At 32.0% G+C, this 21424-nt stretch overlaps 1 protein-coding gene across 1 annotated transcript; it reads right to left on the minus strand.

Moving 5' to 3' along the window:
- Positions 1-71: 71 nt before the first annotated feature.
- Positions 72-1869, minus strand: LOC135960815 (zinc finger CCCH domain-containing protein 15 homolog). The gene is made up of 3 exons (XM_065512211.1): positions 1718-1869; positions 1104-1541; positions 72-1036 (listed from the first exon to the last, which is right to left on the minus strand). The coding sequence occupies exons 1-3, from the start codon at positions 1787-1789 to the stop codon at positions 320-322; spliced, it is 1227 nt and encodes a 408-aa protein (XP_065368283.1). The 5' UTR covers positions 1790-1869; the 3' UTR covers positions 72-319.
- Between the last annotated feature and the right edge of the window lie 19555 nt (positions 1870-21424).

Consider the following 21424-nt stretch of genomic DNA (forward strand, 5'->3'; position numbering starts at 1 on the left):
CTTCGTTTTATTGAGCACAAAAATACATTGATCTTATTAGCAGTCATCGTTTTATTATTGATTACACCTCCTTTATTATTTTATACACTCAATTTAAATTTTATTAAGAAATTGATTATTTTTGTTTGTTTAACATTTTGTTGCACTTTTACTTTGTTTAATTTGCAAACTATTGTTTCTTTTTTTTTGTGTATATCAACCATTTTTGTTAGTTATTTATTTCATTTTAAACATGCGTTTTCTATATTTTTTTTTCGATAGTATGTTTTCCTGTAGGGTTTTAAAAAAAAGATTGGAAATGTTTCCTAAACAAAAGTCTTTAGTCATCGTCGTCCTCCTCATCTTCCAGATCCAAGTCGTCAAGTTCATCGGCCAAACCCATAAATAGATCCTTATTAATGGGTGCAGCATCCGAGGCAGGTGCATTTGAGTCATCAGCTTCAACGGCTGCAGCAGCCGCTTCTTCTTGCTCAATTTTAGCTATATTATTGGCTTGTTCTTTTAACCGTGACTCAGATGCCACGGTACCAGAACCATCAGCCTCCTGGGCTTCTAAAGTCAAAGCGGCCAAATCCAATTCTTTGTATTCCATGCCCTCCTCATCTTCGTCACGATTGTACATTTCGAAAGCAGCATCACCATCCTCCATGGGACCATCATCAACCAAGTCGGGATTAAAGCTGAACATTTCTCTGCCAGAAATACCAAACTGTTTGCCTTTGCTGTAGTCGTTCTTTTTGCGCTCCTCGTCGGCAGCCAGTTTTTCTTTCTTCTCTTGGACTTTGCGTTTCTTCCAGGCCAAGAAAGTTTCCAAAGTGACTTTGGTGGTGTTGGAGCCCAAGGCAGCTCTTTCTTTTTCAATCAAATCCACCAATGAAAGTTCGGAAGGTTTATTTTCATCCATCTTCTTTTTGTCCTTTTTCAAGACATATCCGGCTGGCAAAGCATGACGGTAAATACATTTTTCACCGTTTGGACACTCCCAAAACCAACCATATTTTGATTTTTCCACAGCTTCAATAAAGTATTTGCAAATCTTTAAAAATAAAATAATTGCAATTAGTAAATACTTGTCAACTTTTATACAATAGATGTATACTTACAATATCTGTTGTAGGTCTTTTTTTCTCGTCGGCATGTTTTTGATCCACCACTTCCTTTAGCTTGGCATCGTCCCAGTTTCTCATGTCGTCTTCACCATCGTCACGCATATCCACATACATGGAACGTTTTTCAACCTTATTTTCGACTGTTAGATCGTGAGAGAATTTACATCTGTCGCCCTTGGTACAGAGGCCTTGCTTAAAGAATGCACATACCACCGATTTGGGATCAGTGCCCTTTTCAACCTTTTGCGCTTGCACAGGCTTGAAAATGGATGCCAACTCCTTTAACTCTTGCAATTTCTTTTCCTTCTCATCCTTCTTTTTGTTGGCATCTGTCTTGGGATGCAGACCACCACTTTGCACTTGCTTGGAAACTTGTTGTATGAACTTTTGCTGCTTAGCTCCCTTCTTATTCTTTAAGCCGAAAGTCTTGTCCTGTAGCAAAGAGAAATTTTTGCAAAATGATAATGATTACTTGTCAAGGTTTTTTTTGTGGAAATAATTGGAATTTTTCTTCTTGCTCAAGTTGAGGTTATGTTTTTTTATTAGTTGCAGTTGTCTGCATGTTGTTGGCTTTAATTTGTTAATTTTTTCCTGTTCAATTTGCTTACCTCGATAACCTTCTCCTTTTTCTTTAGTTCCGTCTTTTTACTTGCCCCAGAATTAGTCTTTTTAGGAGGCATTCTTAAGCTTTAATTAATGTAAACACTGGATAAAATTTTAAGAAATTTACAAAGTTGTGGAATTTTTGTGCTCGTGTACAGAGAGCGGCTGCGTTAAGAACTGTCAAATATGACAACATAATTTTACGTAGAGATGCCACATAACTGGTTGATGTTGGGAAAGTTGCCATAGTTTTAAGCATAAGTCAGGGTTAGGAAAACAATTGTTTTCGAATTATCGGTTTTTTTGAAATTATATACACCGAAAGATCTTTAATTCAATTTAGTTGATAACTTTTGCAATTTTTTTCACTGAAATACTGAAAAAAAAGGGAAAACATTTTTCAAAAAATTTAGTTTTTTAATAAAGGAGTACGTGCTGTGTGATACAATCTTTAATGTATTTAAATTTCATATAGGATCATCCAAAAATTGTATTTCTTTTATAATCTGGGTTTTGCACTTTTAGAAATTTGTAGATAAATCTGAAGATTTTCTTCTAAATTTGAGAGAGGCCTAAGGGGTTATATTCCCTTAAATGAGCCAATTTTGATATCTATTCTATAAGAGGAAAAATATTTGACCCATTTTAATTGTTCCGTATTTTTTTAAAAATTTTTTAAACGGTTATTTGCAAAGATATAGACGATTTAAGAATTCTTGATATTTTCATATAAAAATCGATTTTCTCTATTAAACGGTTATTTACAAAGATATAGACGATTTAAGAATTTTTGATATTTTCAAATAAAAATCGAGTTTTGGTCAGAAATATGAGAGATCACCGATCAGCTTCTTTTCTCTATTAAACGCTTATTTACAAAGATATAGACGATTTAAGAATTTTTGATATTTTCATATAAAAATCGATTTTTGGTCAGAAATATGAGTGATCACCGATCGACCTCCTTTTCTCTATTAAATGCTTATTTACAAACATATAGACGATTTAAGAATTTTTGATATTTTCATATAAAAATTGATTTTTGGTCAGAAATATGAGTGATCACCGATCGACCTCCTTTTCTCTATTAAGCGGTTATTTACAAAGACGATTTAAGAATTTTTTAAGATTTTCATATAAAAATCGATTTTTGGTCAGAAATACGAGTGATCACCGATCGACCTCCTTTTCTCTATTAAACGCTTATTTACAAAGATATAGACGATTTAAGAATTTATGAGATTTTCATATAAAAATCGATTTTTGTTCAGAAATATGAGTGATCACCAATCGAGCTTCTTTTCTCTATTAAACGCTTATTTACAAAGATATAGACGATTTAAAATTTTTTGATATTTTCATATAAAAATCGATTTTTGGTCAGAAATATGAGTGATCATCGAACGAGCATCTTTTCTCTATTAAATGGTTATTTACAAAGATATAGATGATTTAAGAATTTTTGATATTTTCATACAAAAATCGATTTTTGTTCAGAAATATGAGTGATCACCAATCGAGCTTCATTTCTCTATTAAACGCTTATTTACAAAGATATAGACGATTTAAGAATTTTTGATATTTTCATATAAAAATCGATTTTTGGTCAGAAATATGAGTGATCACAGATCGAACTCCTTTTCTCTATTAAACGCTTATTTACAAAGATATAGACGATTTAAGAATTTTTGATATTTTCATATAAAAATCGATTTTTGGTCAGAAATACGAGTGATCACCGATCGACCTCCTTTTCACTATTAAACGCTTATTTACAAAGATAAAGACGATTTAAGAATTTTTGATATTTTCATATAAAAATCGATTTTTTGTCAGAAATACGAGTGATCACCGATCCACCTCCTTTTCTCTATTAAACGGTTATTTACAAAGATATAGACGATTTAAGAATTTTTGATATTTTCATATAAAAATCGGTTTTTGGTCAGAAATATGAGTGATCACCGATCGACCTATTTTACTCTTTTAAACGCTTATTTACAAAAATATAGACGATTTAAGAATTTTTGATATTTTCATATAAAAATCGATTTTTTGTCAGAAATACGAGTGATCACCGATCGACCTCCTTTTCTGTATTAAACGCTTATTTACAAAGATATAGACGATTTAAGAATTTTTGATATTTTCACATAAAAATCGATTTTTTGTCAGAAATATGAGTGATCACCGATCGACCTCCTTTTCTCTATTAAACGCTTATTTACAAAGATATAAACGATTTAAGAATTTTTGATATTTTCATATAAAAATCGATTTTTGGTCAGAAATACGAGTGATCACCGATCGACCTCCTTATCTCTATTAAACGCTTATTTACAAAGATATAGACGATTTAAGAATTTTTGATATTTTCATATAAAAATCGATTTTTTGTCAGAAATACGAGTGATCACCGATCCACCTCCTTTTCTCTATCAAACGGTTATTTACAAAGATATAGACGATTTAAGAATTTTTTATATTTTCATATAAAAATTGATTTTTGGTCAGAAATATGAGTGATCATCGATCGACCTCCTTTTCTCTATTAAACGGTTATTTACAAAGATTTAGACGATTTAAGAATTTTTGATATTTTCATATAAAAATTCATTTTTGGTCAGAAATATGAGTGATCACCGATCGATTCATATAAAAATCGATTTTTGGTCAGAAATACGAGTGATCACCGATCCACCTCCTTTTCTCTATTAAACGGTTATTTACAAAGATATAGACGATTTAAGAATTTTTGATATTTTCAAATAAAAATCGAGTTTTGGTCAGAAATATGAGTGATCACAGATCAAGCTCTTTTACTCTTTTAAACGCTTATTTACAAAGATATAGACGATTTGTGTTTTTGATATTTTCATATAAAAATCGATTTTTGGTCAGAAATACGAGTGATCACCGATCGAGCTTATTTACAAAGATATATAATCAAACATTTTTTTAGTTTAAACCACTAAATTTTGTTTTGAATTAAAGTAGATTAGAATGATCGTGGAGTACTGACAATAAACGGTGATTTAGGTACCAGAACGCGACAAAATCAAATTTTAAATTGTTTAATATAATGTTAGAAAAAACATTTAACATTTCGGTTACGGTGGTACTGCCCATAATCAACTTCCATAAATTTTTGTTGTTATTCCATGGCTTCAGATTTCAGATTTCCTGCTGTTGTCTTGTTGTTTGTCCCTTGTTTCATTTGTCAATTATTAACCCATTATGATGACAATAAAATCGTTAAGAAAATCATCATCATTTGCAATGGCCATGGTTAATAAACTAGTCTCCCAAGAAATTTAAATATTTCTAACTTTACTTTCAAAGCCAAGTCCTTCAAATTTAATACATTATTACCAAATTCGTTACAGTTTTGCTTTTTCTTTACAAAAATGTAGACCTCCTAAGCGATTATTAAAACCCTACTCATTAATATGTAGTAACAAACTGTGTTTGAAATTTTCCTCACTGTTCGTTTGTCTTCGTTTTTATTTTTGGGACAAATACAAGGATAATGAAAGAAGAACCTTGTAACTATTTAAATTTTATAGTTGATTATGACTGCAAGGTCATATTTTCTTTTTTATGTTGACTTCTTAACGTTGAGTCCTTGTCTGTTGTGGTCACATTAATAATTATTTGTGTGTATGTATTTAAGTGGGAAACCATTAAATAAAATATATGTATGACAGGTACTATACATCTGTTAAAATAGGGTTCAGTTGAAATTTTCAAAAATATTTCTATTTTTAAGCATTTGAAAAACTCTTAAATATTTCCATAAATGGGTATTTCCACAAAAAGGTTGAAGAGACGGAAAATTAAAATTTTAATACGAGTGATCACCGATCGACCTCCTTTTCTTTATTAAACGCTTATTTACAAAAAAATAGACGATTTGATTTTTTGATATTTTCATATAAAAATCGATTTTTGGTCAGAAATACGAGTGATCACCGATCCACCTCCTTTTCTCTATTATACGCTTATTTACAAAGATATAGACGATTTAAGAATTTTTGATATTTTCATATAAAAATCGATTTTTGGTCAGAAATACGAGTGATCACCAATCGAACTCCGCTTATTTACAAAGATATAGACGATTTGATTTTTTGATATTTTCATATAAAAATCGATTTTTGGTCAGAAATACGAGTGATCACCGATCCACCACCTTTTCTCTATTGAACGGTTATTTACAAAGATATAGACGATTTAAGAATTTTTGATATTTTCAAATAAAAATCGATTTTTGGTCAGAAATACGAGTGATCACCGATCCACCTCTTTTTCTCTATTAAACGGTTATTTACAAAGATATAGACGATTTAAGAATTTTTGATATTTTCATATAAAAATCGATTTTTTTCAATAAAATCGGGTTAAAAAATATTTTTCCGATTTTGACCCATTGTAGGTCCAACTTACTATGGTTTTATATACGTATCCATATTTTCCTCATATCTCATGCTGATTTGAAATAGAAAACTTCTCGAAAGCATGTCTGACAGAATTATTGAAGATTTGGATCCCGAAGATATCTGGGGTCTTCAGAAAATTGATTTCAACAGACAGACAGACATACTTTATAGGGTCGGAAATGAAAAATGTAGAAATTACAAACGGAATGACAAACTTATATAAGAAGCAAAGACCCTGAAAGGTGGTTAACTCTAAATTTTTCATTTGATTCTGTCGCGTTCTGGTACCTAAAGCATCGTTTTAATTCATATCAAAATTTAGTGGCTTTAACTAAAAATCACTTAACATTTTATTTTGATTTTCAAACTTATCGTTCCAATGTCACGTTCTGGTACCCAAATCATCGTTTGTTATCAGTACTCCGTGATCGCTTTAAATTAGGAGCTGAACATTCTAATTAAAATCAGAATTTAGTGGATTTAACTAAAAAAATGCCATTCTAAATATTTGATTTTCAAACAGTGTATCGTTCGCTATCGTAAGTGTATATTTTTTCAAAAGCAAATGTTTTTATTATTTTAATTTATTGATTTGGTCATGTTCCAAAGTCGCGTTATGGTAACCGTTTTAATCCAATCAAAATTTAGTGGATTTAACTAAAAAAAAGTCACTCTAAATATTTTGTTTTTTCAAACTGTGTCTTGTTCGCTATCGTAAGTTTATGTTTTATTAAAAACAAATGTTTGTATTATTTTAATTTATTGATTTGGTCATGTTCCAATGTCACGTTCTGGTACCCAAATCATCATCCTTTGTTATCAGTACTCCGCGTTCATTCTAATCAAGTGGCTGCAAATTTTAATTCAAATCAAAATTTCGTAGAAGCTTGAAAAAAACTAAATAATTGATTTTCAAAGTGTGTCACGTTCGCTATCGTAAGTGTGTAATTCTTCAAAAACAAACTTTTTTAATTATTTTAACATGCTTAATTTGATGGATAAAACTTAAAATTAAAGTAGGATGTGATATTAATAAAGATCCTCTAAAGCATAACGAATATTTCGATAATGCAGCTGAGAAAGGCAAGCGAAATTGTCAAAACCAGGTACCAAGCTGCTGAAAGAAGAAAAGATACAAAAAAAAGTTGCGCGATACAAAGTAAAACATGTAAGAGAGCTATATTAGGTTGTAAAAAAATAGGGGTGAAACAAATTTATTAAAAGTGTCACGTTCTGGTACACAAATCATCGATTGTTATCAGTACTCCGCGTTCATTCTAATCAAGTGGCTAAAAATGTTAATTCTAATCAAAATTTAAAGACTTTAACTAAAACAATTACTGCATATAATCACACTAAACATTTTATTATGATTTTCAAAGTGTGTCACGTTCGCTAACGTTTGGGTATATTAATTAAAAATGAGGGATTTACAATAGATGGCGGTTTTTGTTTTTAAAAACTTAAATGTCATTTTGAAGGGTACATATCTGTCATTTATTTTCACTTAGTTATTCAACATTATAGTGTGAACAACAAGGTTTTTTTTTGTTTCGAAAATTTCGAATTTTGTGCCAACAAAACGTCATATGCGGGAAGTTTTGCTTTACATCTTTATGTTAAAAAAAGTGCCGCTCATTCCGTTTGTAATTTCAACATTTTTCATTTGAGACTTCACAAAGTATATATATTCTGGATCGTTATAGATAGCGAAGTCGATATAGTCATGTCCGTCTGTATGTTGAAATCAACTTTCCGTAGCCCCCAAATAACTTACATACATACATGATTCAAACATCAATATATCGGGAATTCTCCCGGCTCGGTTGCTATTTCAAATCAAGAAAATCGGCCCACAAATGGCAGAGATATAACAGAAAAACCGGGACAACCTCGATTTTTGGCCTATTTTTGATCAATATCTGGATGACAATATGGATATCTAAAGATAGATATTTCAAAGTCTATTGCAAAGATGTATATAAGGCTATAGTAAGGTGGACCTACAATGGGTCAAAATCGGAAAAATATTTTTTTGGCCCGAATTTTTTTTAACAAATAAATTTTTTTTTGTTAATTTTTTTTAAAAAAATTTGAAAAAAAAATTAAAAAAGACAATTTCGAAAAAAAAAAAATATTTTTTTTAAAAAGAAATTTAACAAAAAAATTTAAAAACAAATTTGAGAAAATTTTTTTTTTTAAAATTTATTTTCCTAAAATTATTTAAAATGTGTATTTTAAAAAATAATTTGGTATATAAGATTCGGCACAGCCGAATATACTAGATCTCTTACTTGTTTTATTTCAAAAATTATGATTTTTGCATTTTTCTAAATGCCGAAGAAAAGTAGTTATATTTTTTGTAGCGTTCTCGATTCCATATTTATTGCTAATATATTGGAATATAGTCTACTATCAAAAATTGTAAATAATAAAAAAATGTCGCGTTCTCGATCGTGAAAGAAGTCACTATACCCTAAAGCTGGCTGGTAGAATAGAACTCAATTTCCATACCTAATTTACAGTGTCATTTATAAAACACGCGCCAATTTCAAAAAAATGTATCCAAAATCATTTTTTGTTCATTGTTCCTTTAAAATTCCTTAAATTCTTTGATAAAACCAACAAAATAATATTGTACTTTGCAAAGTTGTCATCATCATCATTGACAAGCACTACATCTTCTCTAATCTTAAGAATGTTTTGGTTTAAAAAAATATAAAAAAAAATAAAACATTTTTTTTCCTGTTAATATTGCGACCACCCATTATGTGAAGATAGTAAACGCGTTGCAAATGTGTGATGATAAAATAAGCTACATGGGGCCAAATCGTAAAACTGTCTTTCAAACTAAAACGCAAAAGAATATTATTTGACATAAAATCTACAACAAATACTTATCTCAGTATTACTTCTTATAAGAACAACAAACAGAACGCTTAAAATCACCCAAAGGGATCACAGAATATTTAAACTGACATATTATAAACACATGTCAAAAAGGAACATTTTATTTGTTTTTTCTTTTTTTTTTTTTAAAAAAAAAAACATAAATATTTATGTATTTTTGCATTTGAATGTGTTTTTTTTAAAGACTTTTAATCAATCATTATCTGGTATTTAAAAATATCTTAAATCACTAGTAATTTGGGTGGTCCCTCTACAAGTGGTTAGCCTTCTTTTATTAAAGGCAAAACCCATCATCCATCAATTATATTTTTTATTATTATTATTGTTCAATGTTATAAAAAAGCATGATTTACCGTCTAGAGTGTATTTTTTTTTATTGAATTTTATTTGTTTTTATTAAAATATTCAAATATTTAAAGCGAAACCATTAACTTTATTAACACTTAGTTTTAATGGCTTAACAATACTTATTTGTTATTTATTACATAAAAAGTATATTGTTTATAAATTGCATTGCTATTTCTTAAAACCAACGGTAATTTTTCAATTCAAATCGCTGGGTACTGAATATTTCTGACTAAAACCTGTAAATCTGTTTAGCACTGGAATAGATGCAATATTTCTTTATTATACCCTTCACCAAGTTTGTTATTCTGTTTGTAATTTCCACATTTTTCATTTGCTACCCCATAAAGTATATATATTCTGGATGGCTATAGATAGCGGAGTCGATATAGCCATGTCCGTCTGTCCTTCTGTATGCTGAAATCAACTGCCCCCAAATTACTTACATACATGATTCACACATCAATATATCCGCTATAGTCCTGGTTCGGTTGCTATTTAAAATCGACAAAATCGGTCTACAAATGGCTGAGATATAAGAAAAAACCGGAACAACTTCGATTTTTGGCCTATTTTTTATCTACAAGGTGGCGCAAAAGTAAACTTCCGATGTTTTTTGGCTGTAATTAAAAAAAAATGATGATTCTTCTTGTGGATTATTTTTATTTGGTCTTTTAATTTTTTTTACATCAAGTCGAGAATATGATGTCATGTAAATGGCCGCCGCCACAGTTGATTGTCATTTGAGCCCTTTTTATGGCATTTTCCATCACATTGGCCAAAACTTCCGGCGATAGGTCCTCACATTCTTGACGGATATTGTCTTTAAGAGCTGCAAGAGTCTGAGGCTTGTTGACATAAACCCGCGACTTCAAAAAGCCCCACAAAAAGAAGTCTGGAGCGGTCAAATCAAGCGATCTTGCTGGCCAGTGCAAATCGCCAAAACGGGAGATCAGGTGCCCAGGAAATGCATCCTTCAGCATATCGGTTGTGGCACGTGCAGTGTGTGCCGTTGCACCGTCCTGTTGGAACCACATGTTTTCCAATCCCAATTCATCAAGTTGCGGCAAAAAGAACTCGTTGATCATTGCTCTGTAGCGCTCACCATTCACAGTAACAGTTTGGCCCGCGACGTCTTCGAAGAAAAAAGGTCCGATGACTCCTCCAGCGAAAACAGCACACCATACAGTGACTTTGAGCGGGTGTAATGGCTTTTCGTGGGTTACACGCGGCTTTTCAGTGCCCCAGAAGCGTAAATTTTGCTTATTTACGTACCCGCTAAGATGGAAATGGGCCTCATCACTCATGATTATTTTTGATGAAAATCATCTTCCTCTTGACCGATTAATGGTCAAATAAATAGTCAGCAATATTCCGCGTTCTGGAGCAGTGTAGCGTAACATTGTTTATTAACGTGTATTTCGCATGTGTTTACTACACAAATGTCAAAACAGAACTGACATTAGGGGCCAATCGCAAAATTTATAGCATTTTCTGATAGGAGGATTACTTTTGCGCCACCTTGTATATCTGGATTACTAAGTCATTAATATAGACAATATGGATATCTAATGATAGATATTTCAAAGTCCATTGCAACGATGTATAGTAATTTGGACCTACAATGGCTCAAAATCGGGAAAAATATTTTTTAAACCGAATTTTTTTTTCATAAATTTTTTTTCCAAATTTTTTTTTCTTTAAATAAAAAAATTTTAAAAAAAATTTAAAACACAATTTCCCAAAAAAAAAAAAATTTTAAAAATTTTGAAAAAAAAATTAATTTTCTTTACCTAAAACTAATTTTAAAAAAAAATTATTTTAAAGTATAATTTGGTGAAGAGTGTATAATATTCGGCACAGCCAGATATAGCTCGACTTGTATGACATTTTTCATTTGATTTTGTTCATGGTCCAGAACGCGACTGGCACATAAATGATTTTTTCTAAATTTCGAAATTTTTATAAAAGACACCTAACAAAGCGGGATGTAAACTGGCTCCAAATAGGCCTGCAACATTTGCCAAACATCGTCAATAGCATGATCATTACTCTTGATTAATCGCTACCGTCGCGTATTTGTCATTATCATTAAACCTCAATAAAATGTAAACTATTGCTCGTATCGCTTCAAAGCCAGTTTCAATCGATTCGGCACACTTTATTCTTGGAATACACATATACGGTTCGGATATTCAACCCATACAACATTAAAGAGTTGTTAGAGTTTGAAAATAAAATAGCTCCCCAGGTAACTTCTCACAAACAGAAGAGCTATTCATATTTCAATGTCGCGTTCTGGTATCCCAAATCAATGTTTGTTATCAGTAGTCCTCGTTCATTCTAATCAAGAAGTTTAAATTTTAATTCAACTCAAAATTGAGTGGATTGTTATTTTCATTTTCAAAATGTGTCTCGTTCGCTATCATAAGTGTAGGTTTTTATCAAAAACAAATGTTTTTATTATTTTAACATGTTTTTCATTCTCTTCATGTGTAAATGTCGCGTTCTGCTACCCCAAATCATGGTTTGTTATCAGTACTCCGCAATCGTTCCAATCAATTTTCTGAAAGTTACAACGACTTTTTTCTTCAAATGTTTAGATTTTATTTTGAAACATTTGTACAAGAGCTATGACCTTTTCCCATCTTTCTGGCAACATATGGATTCAGAGCCAAAAAAAACTGTTCCAAACTACTTCTTTCTAAATACTTTTTAACAGGTATTGCAACATGTAGCCTAACGGTTTCATGTCTGGCCGCATATTCTGAGCGTTTTTCGGCCAATGCTCGCTTCAAACGAATCAGTTGCATTAGCTACAGATTCCCTATGATGGTCCGGCTATATTTCAGCAGCCCATAATAGATAGGACTCTTTTGCTTCCATCAAATACAGCGCCATGGATGTTTGGCTTTGGTGTCGATTTTGGTCGGGCTTCACATACGATCTCTGACGCTTCTTTTTCATTTTTTCATCGCAAGTAATGATTTGGTGCTAAAATGATTTTCTTTTATAGCGTTCAAGCTATATCAAGTATGGTATCCAATTTTCCTGCTTTTGGATGAATCCTGTTGTTCGCAAATGTTTTGAAATTGCTGCTTGAGTAACTGCCAATGATTTTGCATGCTCTTGAGTTCACAACATGGTCCAATTCATGGTCTTCAAAAATTTTTGACTGGTCTGGACCGCTTCTGAACCTCACAAACAATCTCTCGCACGTTGAAACTGATGAAACACATTCGACATAAGCTTTGGTAAGCAATCGGTGTGCTTCAGCGGCACTTTTTTTCAAGTTAAAGAAATAAAGCAAAACTTCCCGCACATGACGCTTTGTTGGCACAAAATTCGACATTTTCGAGGCAAAAAAAACCTTTGTTTACACCATAATGTTCAATAACTAAGTGAGAATAAATGACAGATATGTAGCCTTCAAAATGACATCTAAGTTATTAAAAACAAAAACCGCTTTCAAAAGATACATCATCTTTTAAAAACATTTGTTTTTTATTAAAAAAAAATTAACTTACGATAGCGAACGTGACACAGTTGGACAATCAAAATAAAGTGTTTAGTTTGATTATTATTCTAACTAAATTTTTCATAAAAATATGGAGAGCGACAAAATACTAATTAACAACAAGTAAGAGAGCTATATTCGGCTGTTCTGAATCCTATATACCCTTCAACAAATTATAATTCAAAATAAAAATTTTAAATATTTTTAAGTAAACATTTTTTTCCAAAGTTGTGTTTTAATTTTTTGGAAAAAAATTTTTTTCGTATTTTTTTTAAATTAATTTTTTTTTTAAATTTTTTTAATAAGTATCGAAAAAAACTTTTGGTGAAAAAAAAAATTTGGGTTAAAAAATACATAGAGTTTGACCCATTGTAGGTCCAACTTACTATGGTCTTATATACGTCGTTGCAAAGGTCTTTGAAATATCTATCATTTGATATCCATATTGTCTATATTAATGACTTAGTAATCCAGATATAGGTCAAAAATCGAGGTTGTCCTAGTTTTTTCCTTATATCTCAGCCATTTATGGACCGAGCCGGAAGAATTCCGGAGATATTGGTGTATGAAACGTTTATGTAAGTTATTTGGGGGCTTTGGAAAGTTGATTTCAACAGACAGACGAACAGACAGACGGACATGGCTTAATCGACTCCGCTATCTATAAGGATCCAAAATACATATATTTTATAGGGTCAGAAAATTATTGAGATCTGGCGATTGGGCAGGCCACTTCAAAACACGTAGCTCGTTGGATTGTAACCACTCGGTTACAACCCTAGAGGTGTGTTTCGGGTCGTTGTCGTGTTGGAATCTCCAAACTAGGGGCATATTGGAGCGTATGGATACATAACATCGGTTAATATGGTTCTGTATCCTATACCTGTCATGGTATCTTTTATAATATGAATTGGGCCCATACCTTGCTCTGAAAAACATCCCCATACCATAATATTGCCACCGCCAAACTTTACAGTCTTATTTGTGTACTTTGGATCTAATCTTTTTCCCTTTGTTCTCCCATCACTGCCTCTTAAATTGTATTTGGATTCGTCGGAAAAGAGGACAGTATTTCATTTCTGTATCGATCAGTTTAAATGATCCCTGGCAAATTGTAGACGATTGTTTTTTCACAGGACGATAGCAACCAAGACCAGCCTCATTTGCCCTGCGACTAACTGTTCGGGTACTTTTTTAGGCTATTAACAACCTCTCTAGGAGTTATTTTTGGGAATTTCTTGAAATCTCTCGCTATTAAATTATCTTGTCTAGGAGTAGTATTACAAGGTCTTCCACCAAAATGTTGAGTTTTTACAGAACCGGTCTCACGAAATTTCTTTATAATTTTTGAAACTGCTGATTTATTTATTGAATATTTGTCACAGATACTTTTTTGTTTTAAACCAGCTTTAAAATCGTTAATTATTTTATTTTTAAGTCTTCACAAATCTTAACTTTAGCCATTTTCGTCAACTTTGAAAAAAAGCAATTATGCGAAAAACTTAGAAAAAGAAAAATTACCAGAATTTAAAAATAAAATAACTGTAAACAGGATGCTTTTTACATCTTTCTTTTAAATATTATTTTCGTTTTAGAATTCTTTCTTGCAGAAGTTTCCATTGTTTTGTCAGTAGCGAAATAGTGAATATTTTTAATTTTGTTCCTTTTTTCAGAATATAATTAATTATGTTGTTTGTTTTTCAGTTAATTTATATAAATAAAACATATTTTAAATTTTGGGCTACATATGGAATATTTGGAAAAGTTTCCATTGTTTTGTCAACCACTGTATACCCTTCTCACGAAGGTGAGGGGTATACAAATATAGAGTGCGGCAAAATACTAACTAATGATAAATGGTGTCAAATAACCGCTGAAATGTACAGTGGACCGTTTATTTGAGGTCACTTCTAATAAACTATCGGCTGACCTGTTGGTATCATTTCTAAATGTTAATCATTCATTCTATAGCGTAATTACAATTCGTCTATAGCTCCCAATATGTGATAGTTTCAAAAAAAATTGTTTTTAAACTGAAATAAATACAAATTTTATTAGTTTACTTAAACAAAAATCCTTGACCTTGCATGGTATGTATTTAAAAAACAACAACATAAACAATAACAGAAACAAATACCAAAAAAAAATCAGAGAAATCGTGTTATTTGTTAAAGATTTTACGCGATCTTTTGACCGAACATGTACCATTATAATAAAGAGTACGTAAAGCATAAAAGTAACCAAACCAACAGACAGACAGCAACAATAATAAACACAAATTGTTGTTGTTGCTGTTGTTACTGTTAAGTGTTTAAACATACAACAAACACACAACATTAAGCAGAAAACTAACAAACCAAAAGAAAATGAAGAAGAATTGTTTACATTTTTCTTACACGTACAACAAAATAACAACAACAAAAAAAATAAGACAACAATGACAAGCAAACAATTAACGCTGGTTGTAAATAATACTGATGAAAAATCCAGCGTGAAATGTATGAATTCAATGGAAATGAATCGTTTAATGATCAGAGACAGGGTCCAAAGAGGTAGAATAAAACAAAGTCATAAATTATACTAAATGCCATTTAACCAACTAGCACTTTTTGCCTTGATCTTGATTTGTATTAAAAGGGGGTAAAAATCTGTGTTGACCTGATTGATAACTGGCCAAAAGGTTAATCTTTTCTTCTTTTGCTCTTTTTTTTATTATTATTATGTGATAGTTTTCCTCTTAAATTAATGTAATTTTATTAGTTTGTTTATTTTTAAAGTCGATATGCAAATATTTTGTAAATATTTTGTAAACTACAAATTCACAGCATGTGAATGAATGAATGAATGTGTAAACATGTTTACAAACACGTGCTGTTTGTAGGACACACACACATGATGTTGATGTTTTTATTTAAAACACGAACATTTTATTGTAATTTAGTGTCATGGTTTTTTGGCCAGTTCCCAGATTTACATACATATGGAAGGTTTTACAATAAATTTATACCTAAATATGTATGTTAGGGTTCTATAGATGCAAACAATTGAACAAGCGACTTTTTGCTGAAAAAATCTACGACTTTTTTTGTTTGGAAATAGGGGAAATTCTTACTTTTTTTGGGATTCGGTTAGTCCGGTTATAACTTTTTTACTAGGTTAATCAGAAAGTATATATTCGGTACTCAGTTGCAAGAAATCTAGATTCTCAAGAGGATTCAGGATGAGTGTCGATCGAACTGTGAACGAAGTTAAGGAGAAAGTAAACTTTTGGATCGGAAATTGTTTCATCAAATTCCTTTCTTCTCGACTGCTATCAATCAGCGCCTAAGATAGCTAATGGTCCTTGAATTATACCTAAATATTCTTCAGGACTCGGTCAGTCAGAAATGTTATATCCCGACTCAATGTGAACAAGTCTTGATCGAAGTCTTGAATTTGTTATCAAATTCCCTTTTTTGCGACAGCAATCAATCAGCTCCTACGATACCTAATTTCTCTTGTAATATCCCTGAAATATTATTCAGGAGTCGGGCAGTCAGGAACTAAAAGGGATTTCACATTTGGTCCGGGATTTCACAACTGGTCTCGTTGGTATTCTTGCGCTGGCTCGTCCATTTTGGAATCTTTGCTTCCTTTCATATCATTCTGGGATATTTTTCATTGTTTGAAGGTTGTCAACGAAGGTTAGAATCGTTATTTAGAATCCTATTGAGTTTTCAATGATAGACAGTATGGATTCCACAGTGGTCGTTGAACTAGAGACTAAATTATTTCTAAATTATTATTACTAGTCGCACTGGACATTTCTAAAGCATTTGATCGGGTGTGGCTTGATGCATTGCTTTCGAAAATGGTTTCGTTTGGTGTTGGGGTTTATATTTAAGTTTCCTTCGTAGACGTACTTTTGGGTGGTTCGTTTAGATTTTTTTTTGTTTATTTTAAATAATACACTGAGAAGTAAGAAGAACAATCTCTGAGGCTTAAAATATTCAACTCAAACGTGAAGTCAATCCTACTCTATGGCTGTGAAATATGGAATGCTACACCCCCAGGAGACATCCAAAAGCTGCAAGAGTTTGTGAAAAAATGCCTCCGTAGAATCATACATATCTTCTGGCCAAATGCAATCACGAATATCAGACTGTGGACCGCAACTAATCAACTGCCACTTACTTTGGAACGTGTTTGTTGAGTAATTATGCTCCCTATAGGAACGATTTGAACGTATGTTTGCATTTGACCATAGACCAATTTGTTCTGAGATTCGACTCTCAAGAATCAATATGAATTACTCGCTAAATCGTGATCTTACATCCATATCCAGGATTAAATATTATTGGATTAATTTTAAAGCACTTACAACTCAATGTTTTTGATACACAAACGACTAGAGATGTTACCACAATCATGTCTTCGTATGAGGAAAATTCTCTTTTGTGGAGCCATATGTGTATGGAACCTACTTCTGCCAATGTTTTACCCACGAATTGGAGCCATTACTCCATGAAGATTGTTGCCAAACACAACAAGAGCTTGCAAAATCATTGGAAGCTACTCTAACAGCAATTTCAAAACGTTTGCGAGCAGCTGGATTCATCCAAAAGCAGGGAAATTGGGTACCATACGAATTGAAACCCAGAGACTTTGAAAGACTATTTTGTATGTCTAAAATGCTGCTTGAACGCTTTAAAAGAAAATCATGTTTGCACCGAATCATTACTTGCTATGAAAAATGGATCCATTACGATAATCCGAAGTGACACCAAACTCAAATATCCATGACGCTAAGGTAATATTCTGTATTTGGTGGCAGCAAAATTGTCCTATCTATTATGAGCTGCTGAAATCTGGCCAGACCAACACAGGGAACCTGTAGCGAACACAATTGATTCGTTTGAAGTGAGCATTGGCCGAAAAACGCACAGAATATGCAACCAGAATTGAAACCTTAATATTCCATCATGAGAATTCTCGGCCACATGTAGAAATATCTGTTAAAAAGTATTTAAAATGAATAAAAAGTATTTGGGAAGCTTCGCCTCACCCGCCTTATAGTCCTGAACTTGCTCCGTCCTACTCCTATTTGTTTCGATCAATGCTGAACGCTCTCTCTGGGATACGCTTCACTTTGGAACAGAGTATCCGATATTGGCTTGATTCGTTCTTGGTCTCAAAAGATGAGCAGTTCTTTTGGCTCGGAATCCATATGTTTCCAGAAAGATGGGAAAAGGTCATAGCTAACAATGGACAATACAATATAAAACCTAAACATTTGAAAAAATCCCGCATTTTTAAGTCACACATCCAATAACATATAATGGACTTTCATTCTCTGTAAAATATGATTGGGATTTTTGTTTCTTTTTTGAAAATTTGTATGAACTTCATTGACATTCGTGTAAATAACCGATCAAGTGTCGACCACTGATCTAAAATGGCTCCAAAAAGTTACACCTCTGAGAAAAATTTAAATTTGTCGCCCTGTGTAATCAATGTCAACAAACATTCATATCTCCCTACCTATTTTTGATACTTCCTTTCAATTATATGGTTGTTGTTATTGCTTTTCCTTTTCGTCTTGTTGTTTATTATCAACAACTTTTAATGTCCGCCCGTCTGTCTTTATTGATGTTTCGATCATTAGCAGTTACCACACACCTTTAAACTGTTTGCTGTTGTTATTGTTATTGTTGTTGGTGTTATTTGTTTCTTGTCCAGCTAGAGTTCAATGCAATAAAAGTAAGTTCCCCTGCTCTATTTACATGCTTGACTTAATTCAATTTAAATTTGTTTTGTTAGTTGTGGAAATCAAGGTGGTCTGTTCTGTTCTATACATTCTCTCTCATCCATATTAACAATAAAGAGGAAGAACATTTCTGTGGCGCTTTAAATTGATGATAATCTAAATGCCGCCATGTTTTTACTGACTGATCTGTTTTAAATAATTTTATTTTGTACAAAACAAAACAAAAAAAAAATTAATACTCGTAGCATACAACTGCCACTTAAAATGCAATGATGATGATGAGAGAAAGGCCACAAGCAAAGTTAGTGTAAGTCGAATTATTTACACCAACTTTTGGAGATCGAACATTCTTTAGATTTGATCTATTTGAACGAAAATTGAAGATAAAAGTGATTAGATTCTGTGGGCCACAAAAAGGATGTATTTTGTATTCTGTGTTTAGAATTCTTTTTATGCAAATCTAATTGTAAACTAAACATGACCAGACATTTAAAGTAGCATCTCAATTATAAAAAACAGATATGGGTAATAAGGGGATCACTTACATTGTATGGGTTTTATTTACCAATTCAAATTTGTGTTCTTTTTTTCAAAAAATAAAAATTTCACGAACATTTATAAAAAAAAAAATGGACAATTTTATAAAAAAAATACAAATTTTCAAAATAATTACCATTTCATAGCAAATTAATTCCCAATTAAACAAAAAATATAAAATCTTTTTTTTTTTTAAAAAAATCTAAATTTTAGAAAAATTATAAATTTTGAAAATAAATTTATTTGTCTCTTATATTATAAGTAATCTATATTTTATAATCAAATTTGTATAATTGGACGAGTTATTTATTTATATTATCTCTGCTAAAAGTAACGAAGTGGTTGTGTATTTATTTCTGTTATTATTGTTTATTTAACATATTTGTTTTGAAGCATGCCACCCTATTTGTTTTAGCGTTTTCTTATTTGCTGCTGTTGTTGTTGATGTTGGGTATTTTGTTTGCCATTATATTATTGTTTGTGCCCAGCGCGAAAAAATGCAAGGGCTTCACTTTGTAGGCCTTTTAAAAGGCTTGTGATTCCACTCACTCTGCCTTCTCAAAACTGACGAACTCAACTAGAACTGAACTAGAACTGAACTAGAACTGAACTAGAACTGAACTAGAACTGAACTAGAACTGAACTAGAACTGAACTAGAACTGAACTAGAACTGAACTAGAACTGAACTAGAACTGAACTAGAACTGAACTAGAACTGAACTAGAACTGAACTAGAACTGAACTAGAACTGAACTAGAACTGAACTAGAACTGAACTAGAACTGAACTAGAACTGAACTAGAACTGAACTAGAACTGAACTAGAACTGAACTAGAACTGAACTAGAACTGAACTAGAACTGAACTAGAACTGAACTAGAACTGAACTAGAACTGAACTAGAACTGAACTAGAACTGAACTAGAACTGAACTAGAACTGAACTAGAACTGAACTGAACTAGAACTGAACTAGAACTGAACTAGAACTGAACTAGAACTGAACTAGAACTGAACTAGAACTGAACTAGAACTGAACTAGAACTGAACTAGAACTGAACTAGAACTGAACTAGAACTGAACTAGAACTGAACTAGAACTGAACTAGAACTGAACTAGAACTGAACTAGAACTGAACTAGAACTGAACTAGAACTGAACTAGAACTGAACTAGAACTGAACTAGAACTGAACTAGAACTGAACTAGAACTGAACTAGAACTGAACTAGAACTGAACTAGAACTGAACTAGAACTGAACTAGAACTGAACTAGAACTGAACTAGAACTGAACTAGAACTGAACTAGAACTGAACTAGAACTGAACTAGAACTGAACTAGAACTGAACTAGAACTAGAATTGAACTAGAACTGAACTAGAACTGAACTAGAACTGAACTAGAACTGAACTAGAACTGAACTAGAACTGAACTAGAACTGAACTAGAACTGAACTAGAACTGAACTAGAACTGAACTAGAACTGAACTAGAACTGAACTGAACTGAACTAGAACTGAACTAGAACTGAACTAGAACTGAACTAGAACTGAACTAGAACTGAACTAGAACTGAACTAGAACTGAACTAGAACTGAACTAGAACTGAACTAGAACTGAACTAGAACTGAACTAGAACTAGAACTGAACTAGAACTGAACTAGAACTGAACTAGAACTGAACTAGAACTGAACTGAACTGAACTAGAACTGAACTAGAACTGAACTAGAACTGAACTAGAACTGAACTAGAACTGAACTAGAACTGAACTAGAACTGAACTAGAACTGAACTAGAACTGAACTAGAACTGAACTAGAACTAGAACTGAACTAGAACTGAACTAGAACTGAACTAGAACTGAACTAGAACTGAACTAGAACTGAACTAGAACTGAACTAGAACTGAACTAGAACTGAACTAGAACTGAACTAGAACTGAACTAGAACTGAACTAGAACTGAACTAGAACTAGAACTGAACTAGAACTGAACTAGAACTGAACTAGAACTGAACTAGAACTGAACTAGAACTGAACTAGAACTGAACTAGAACTAAACTAGAACTGAACTAGAACTGAACTAGAACTGAACTAGAACTGAACTAGAACTGAACTAGAACTGAACTAGAACTGAACTAGAACTGAACTAGAACTGAACTAGAACTGAACTAGAACTGAACTAGAACTGAACTAGAACTGAACTAGAACTGAACTAGAACTGAACTAGAATT

This window comes from Calliphora vicina, chromosome 5 (genome assembly GCF_958450345.1).
Source record: "Calliphora vicina chromosome 5, idCalVici1.1, whole genome shotgun sequence".
Lineage (NCBI taxonomy): Eukaryota > Metazoa > Arthropoda > Insecta > Diptera > Calliphoridae > Calliphora > Calliphora vicina.

Excerpts from the sequence above, each read along its gene's own strand:
- LOC135960815 (XM_065512211.1), bottom strand. The coding sequence starts at position 1,789 with ATGCCTCCTAAAAAGACTAATTCTGGGGCAAGTAAAAAGACGGAACTA. Across the intron at positions 1,542-1,717 it reads AAAAGGAGAAGGTTATCGAG|GACAAGACTTTCGGCTTAAA; the intron begins GTAAGCAAATTG and ends TCTTTGCTACAG. Across the intron at positions 1,037-1,103 it reads AAAGACCTACAACAGATATT|ATTTGCAAATACTTTATTGA; the intron begins GTAAGTATACAT and ends TTATTTTTAAAG.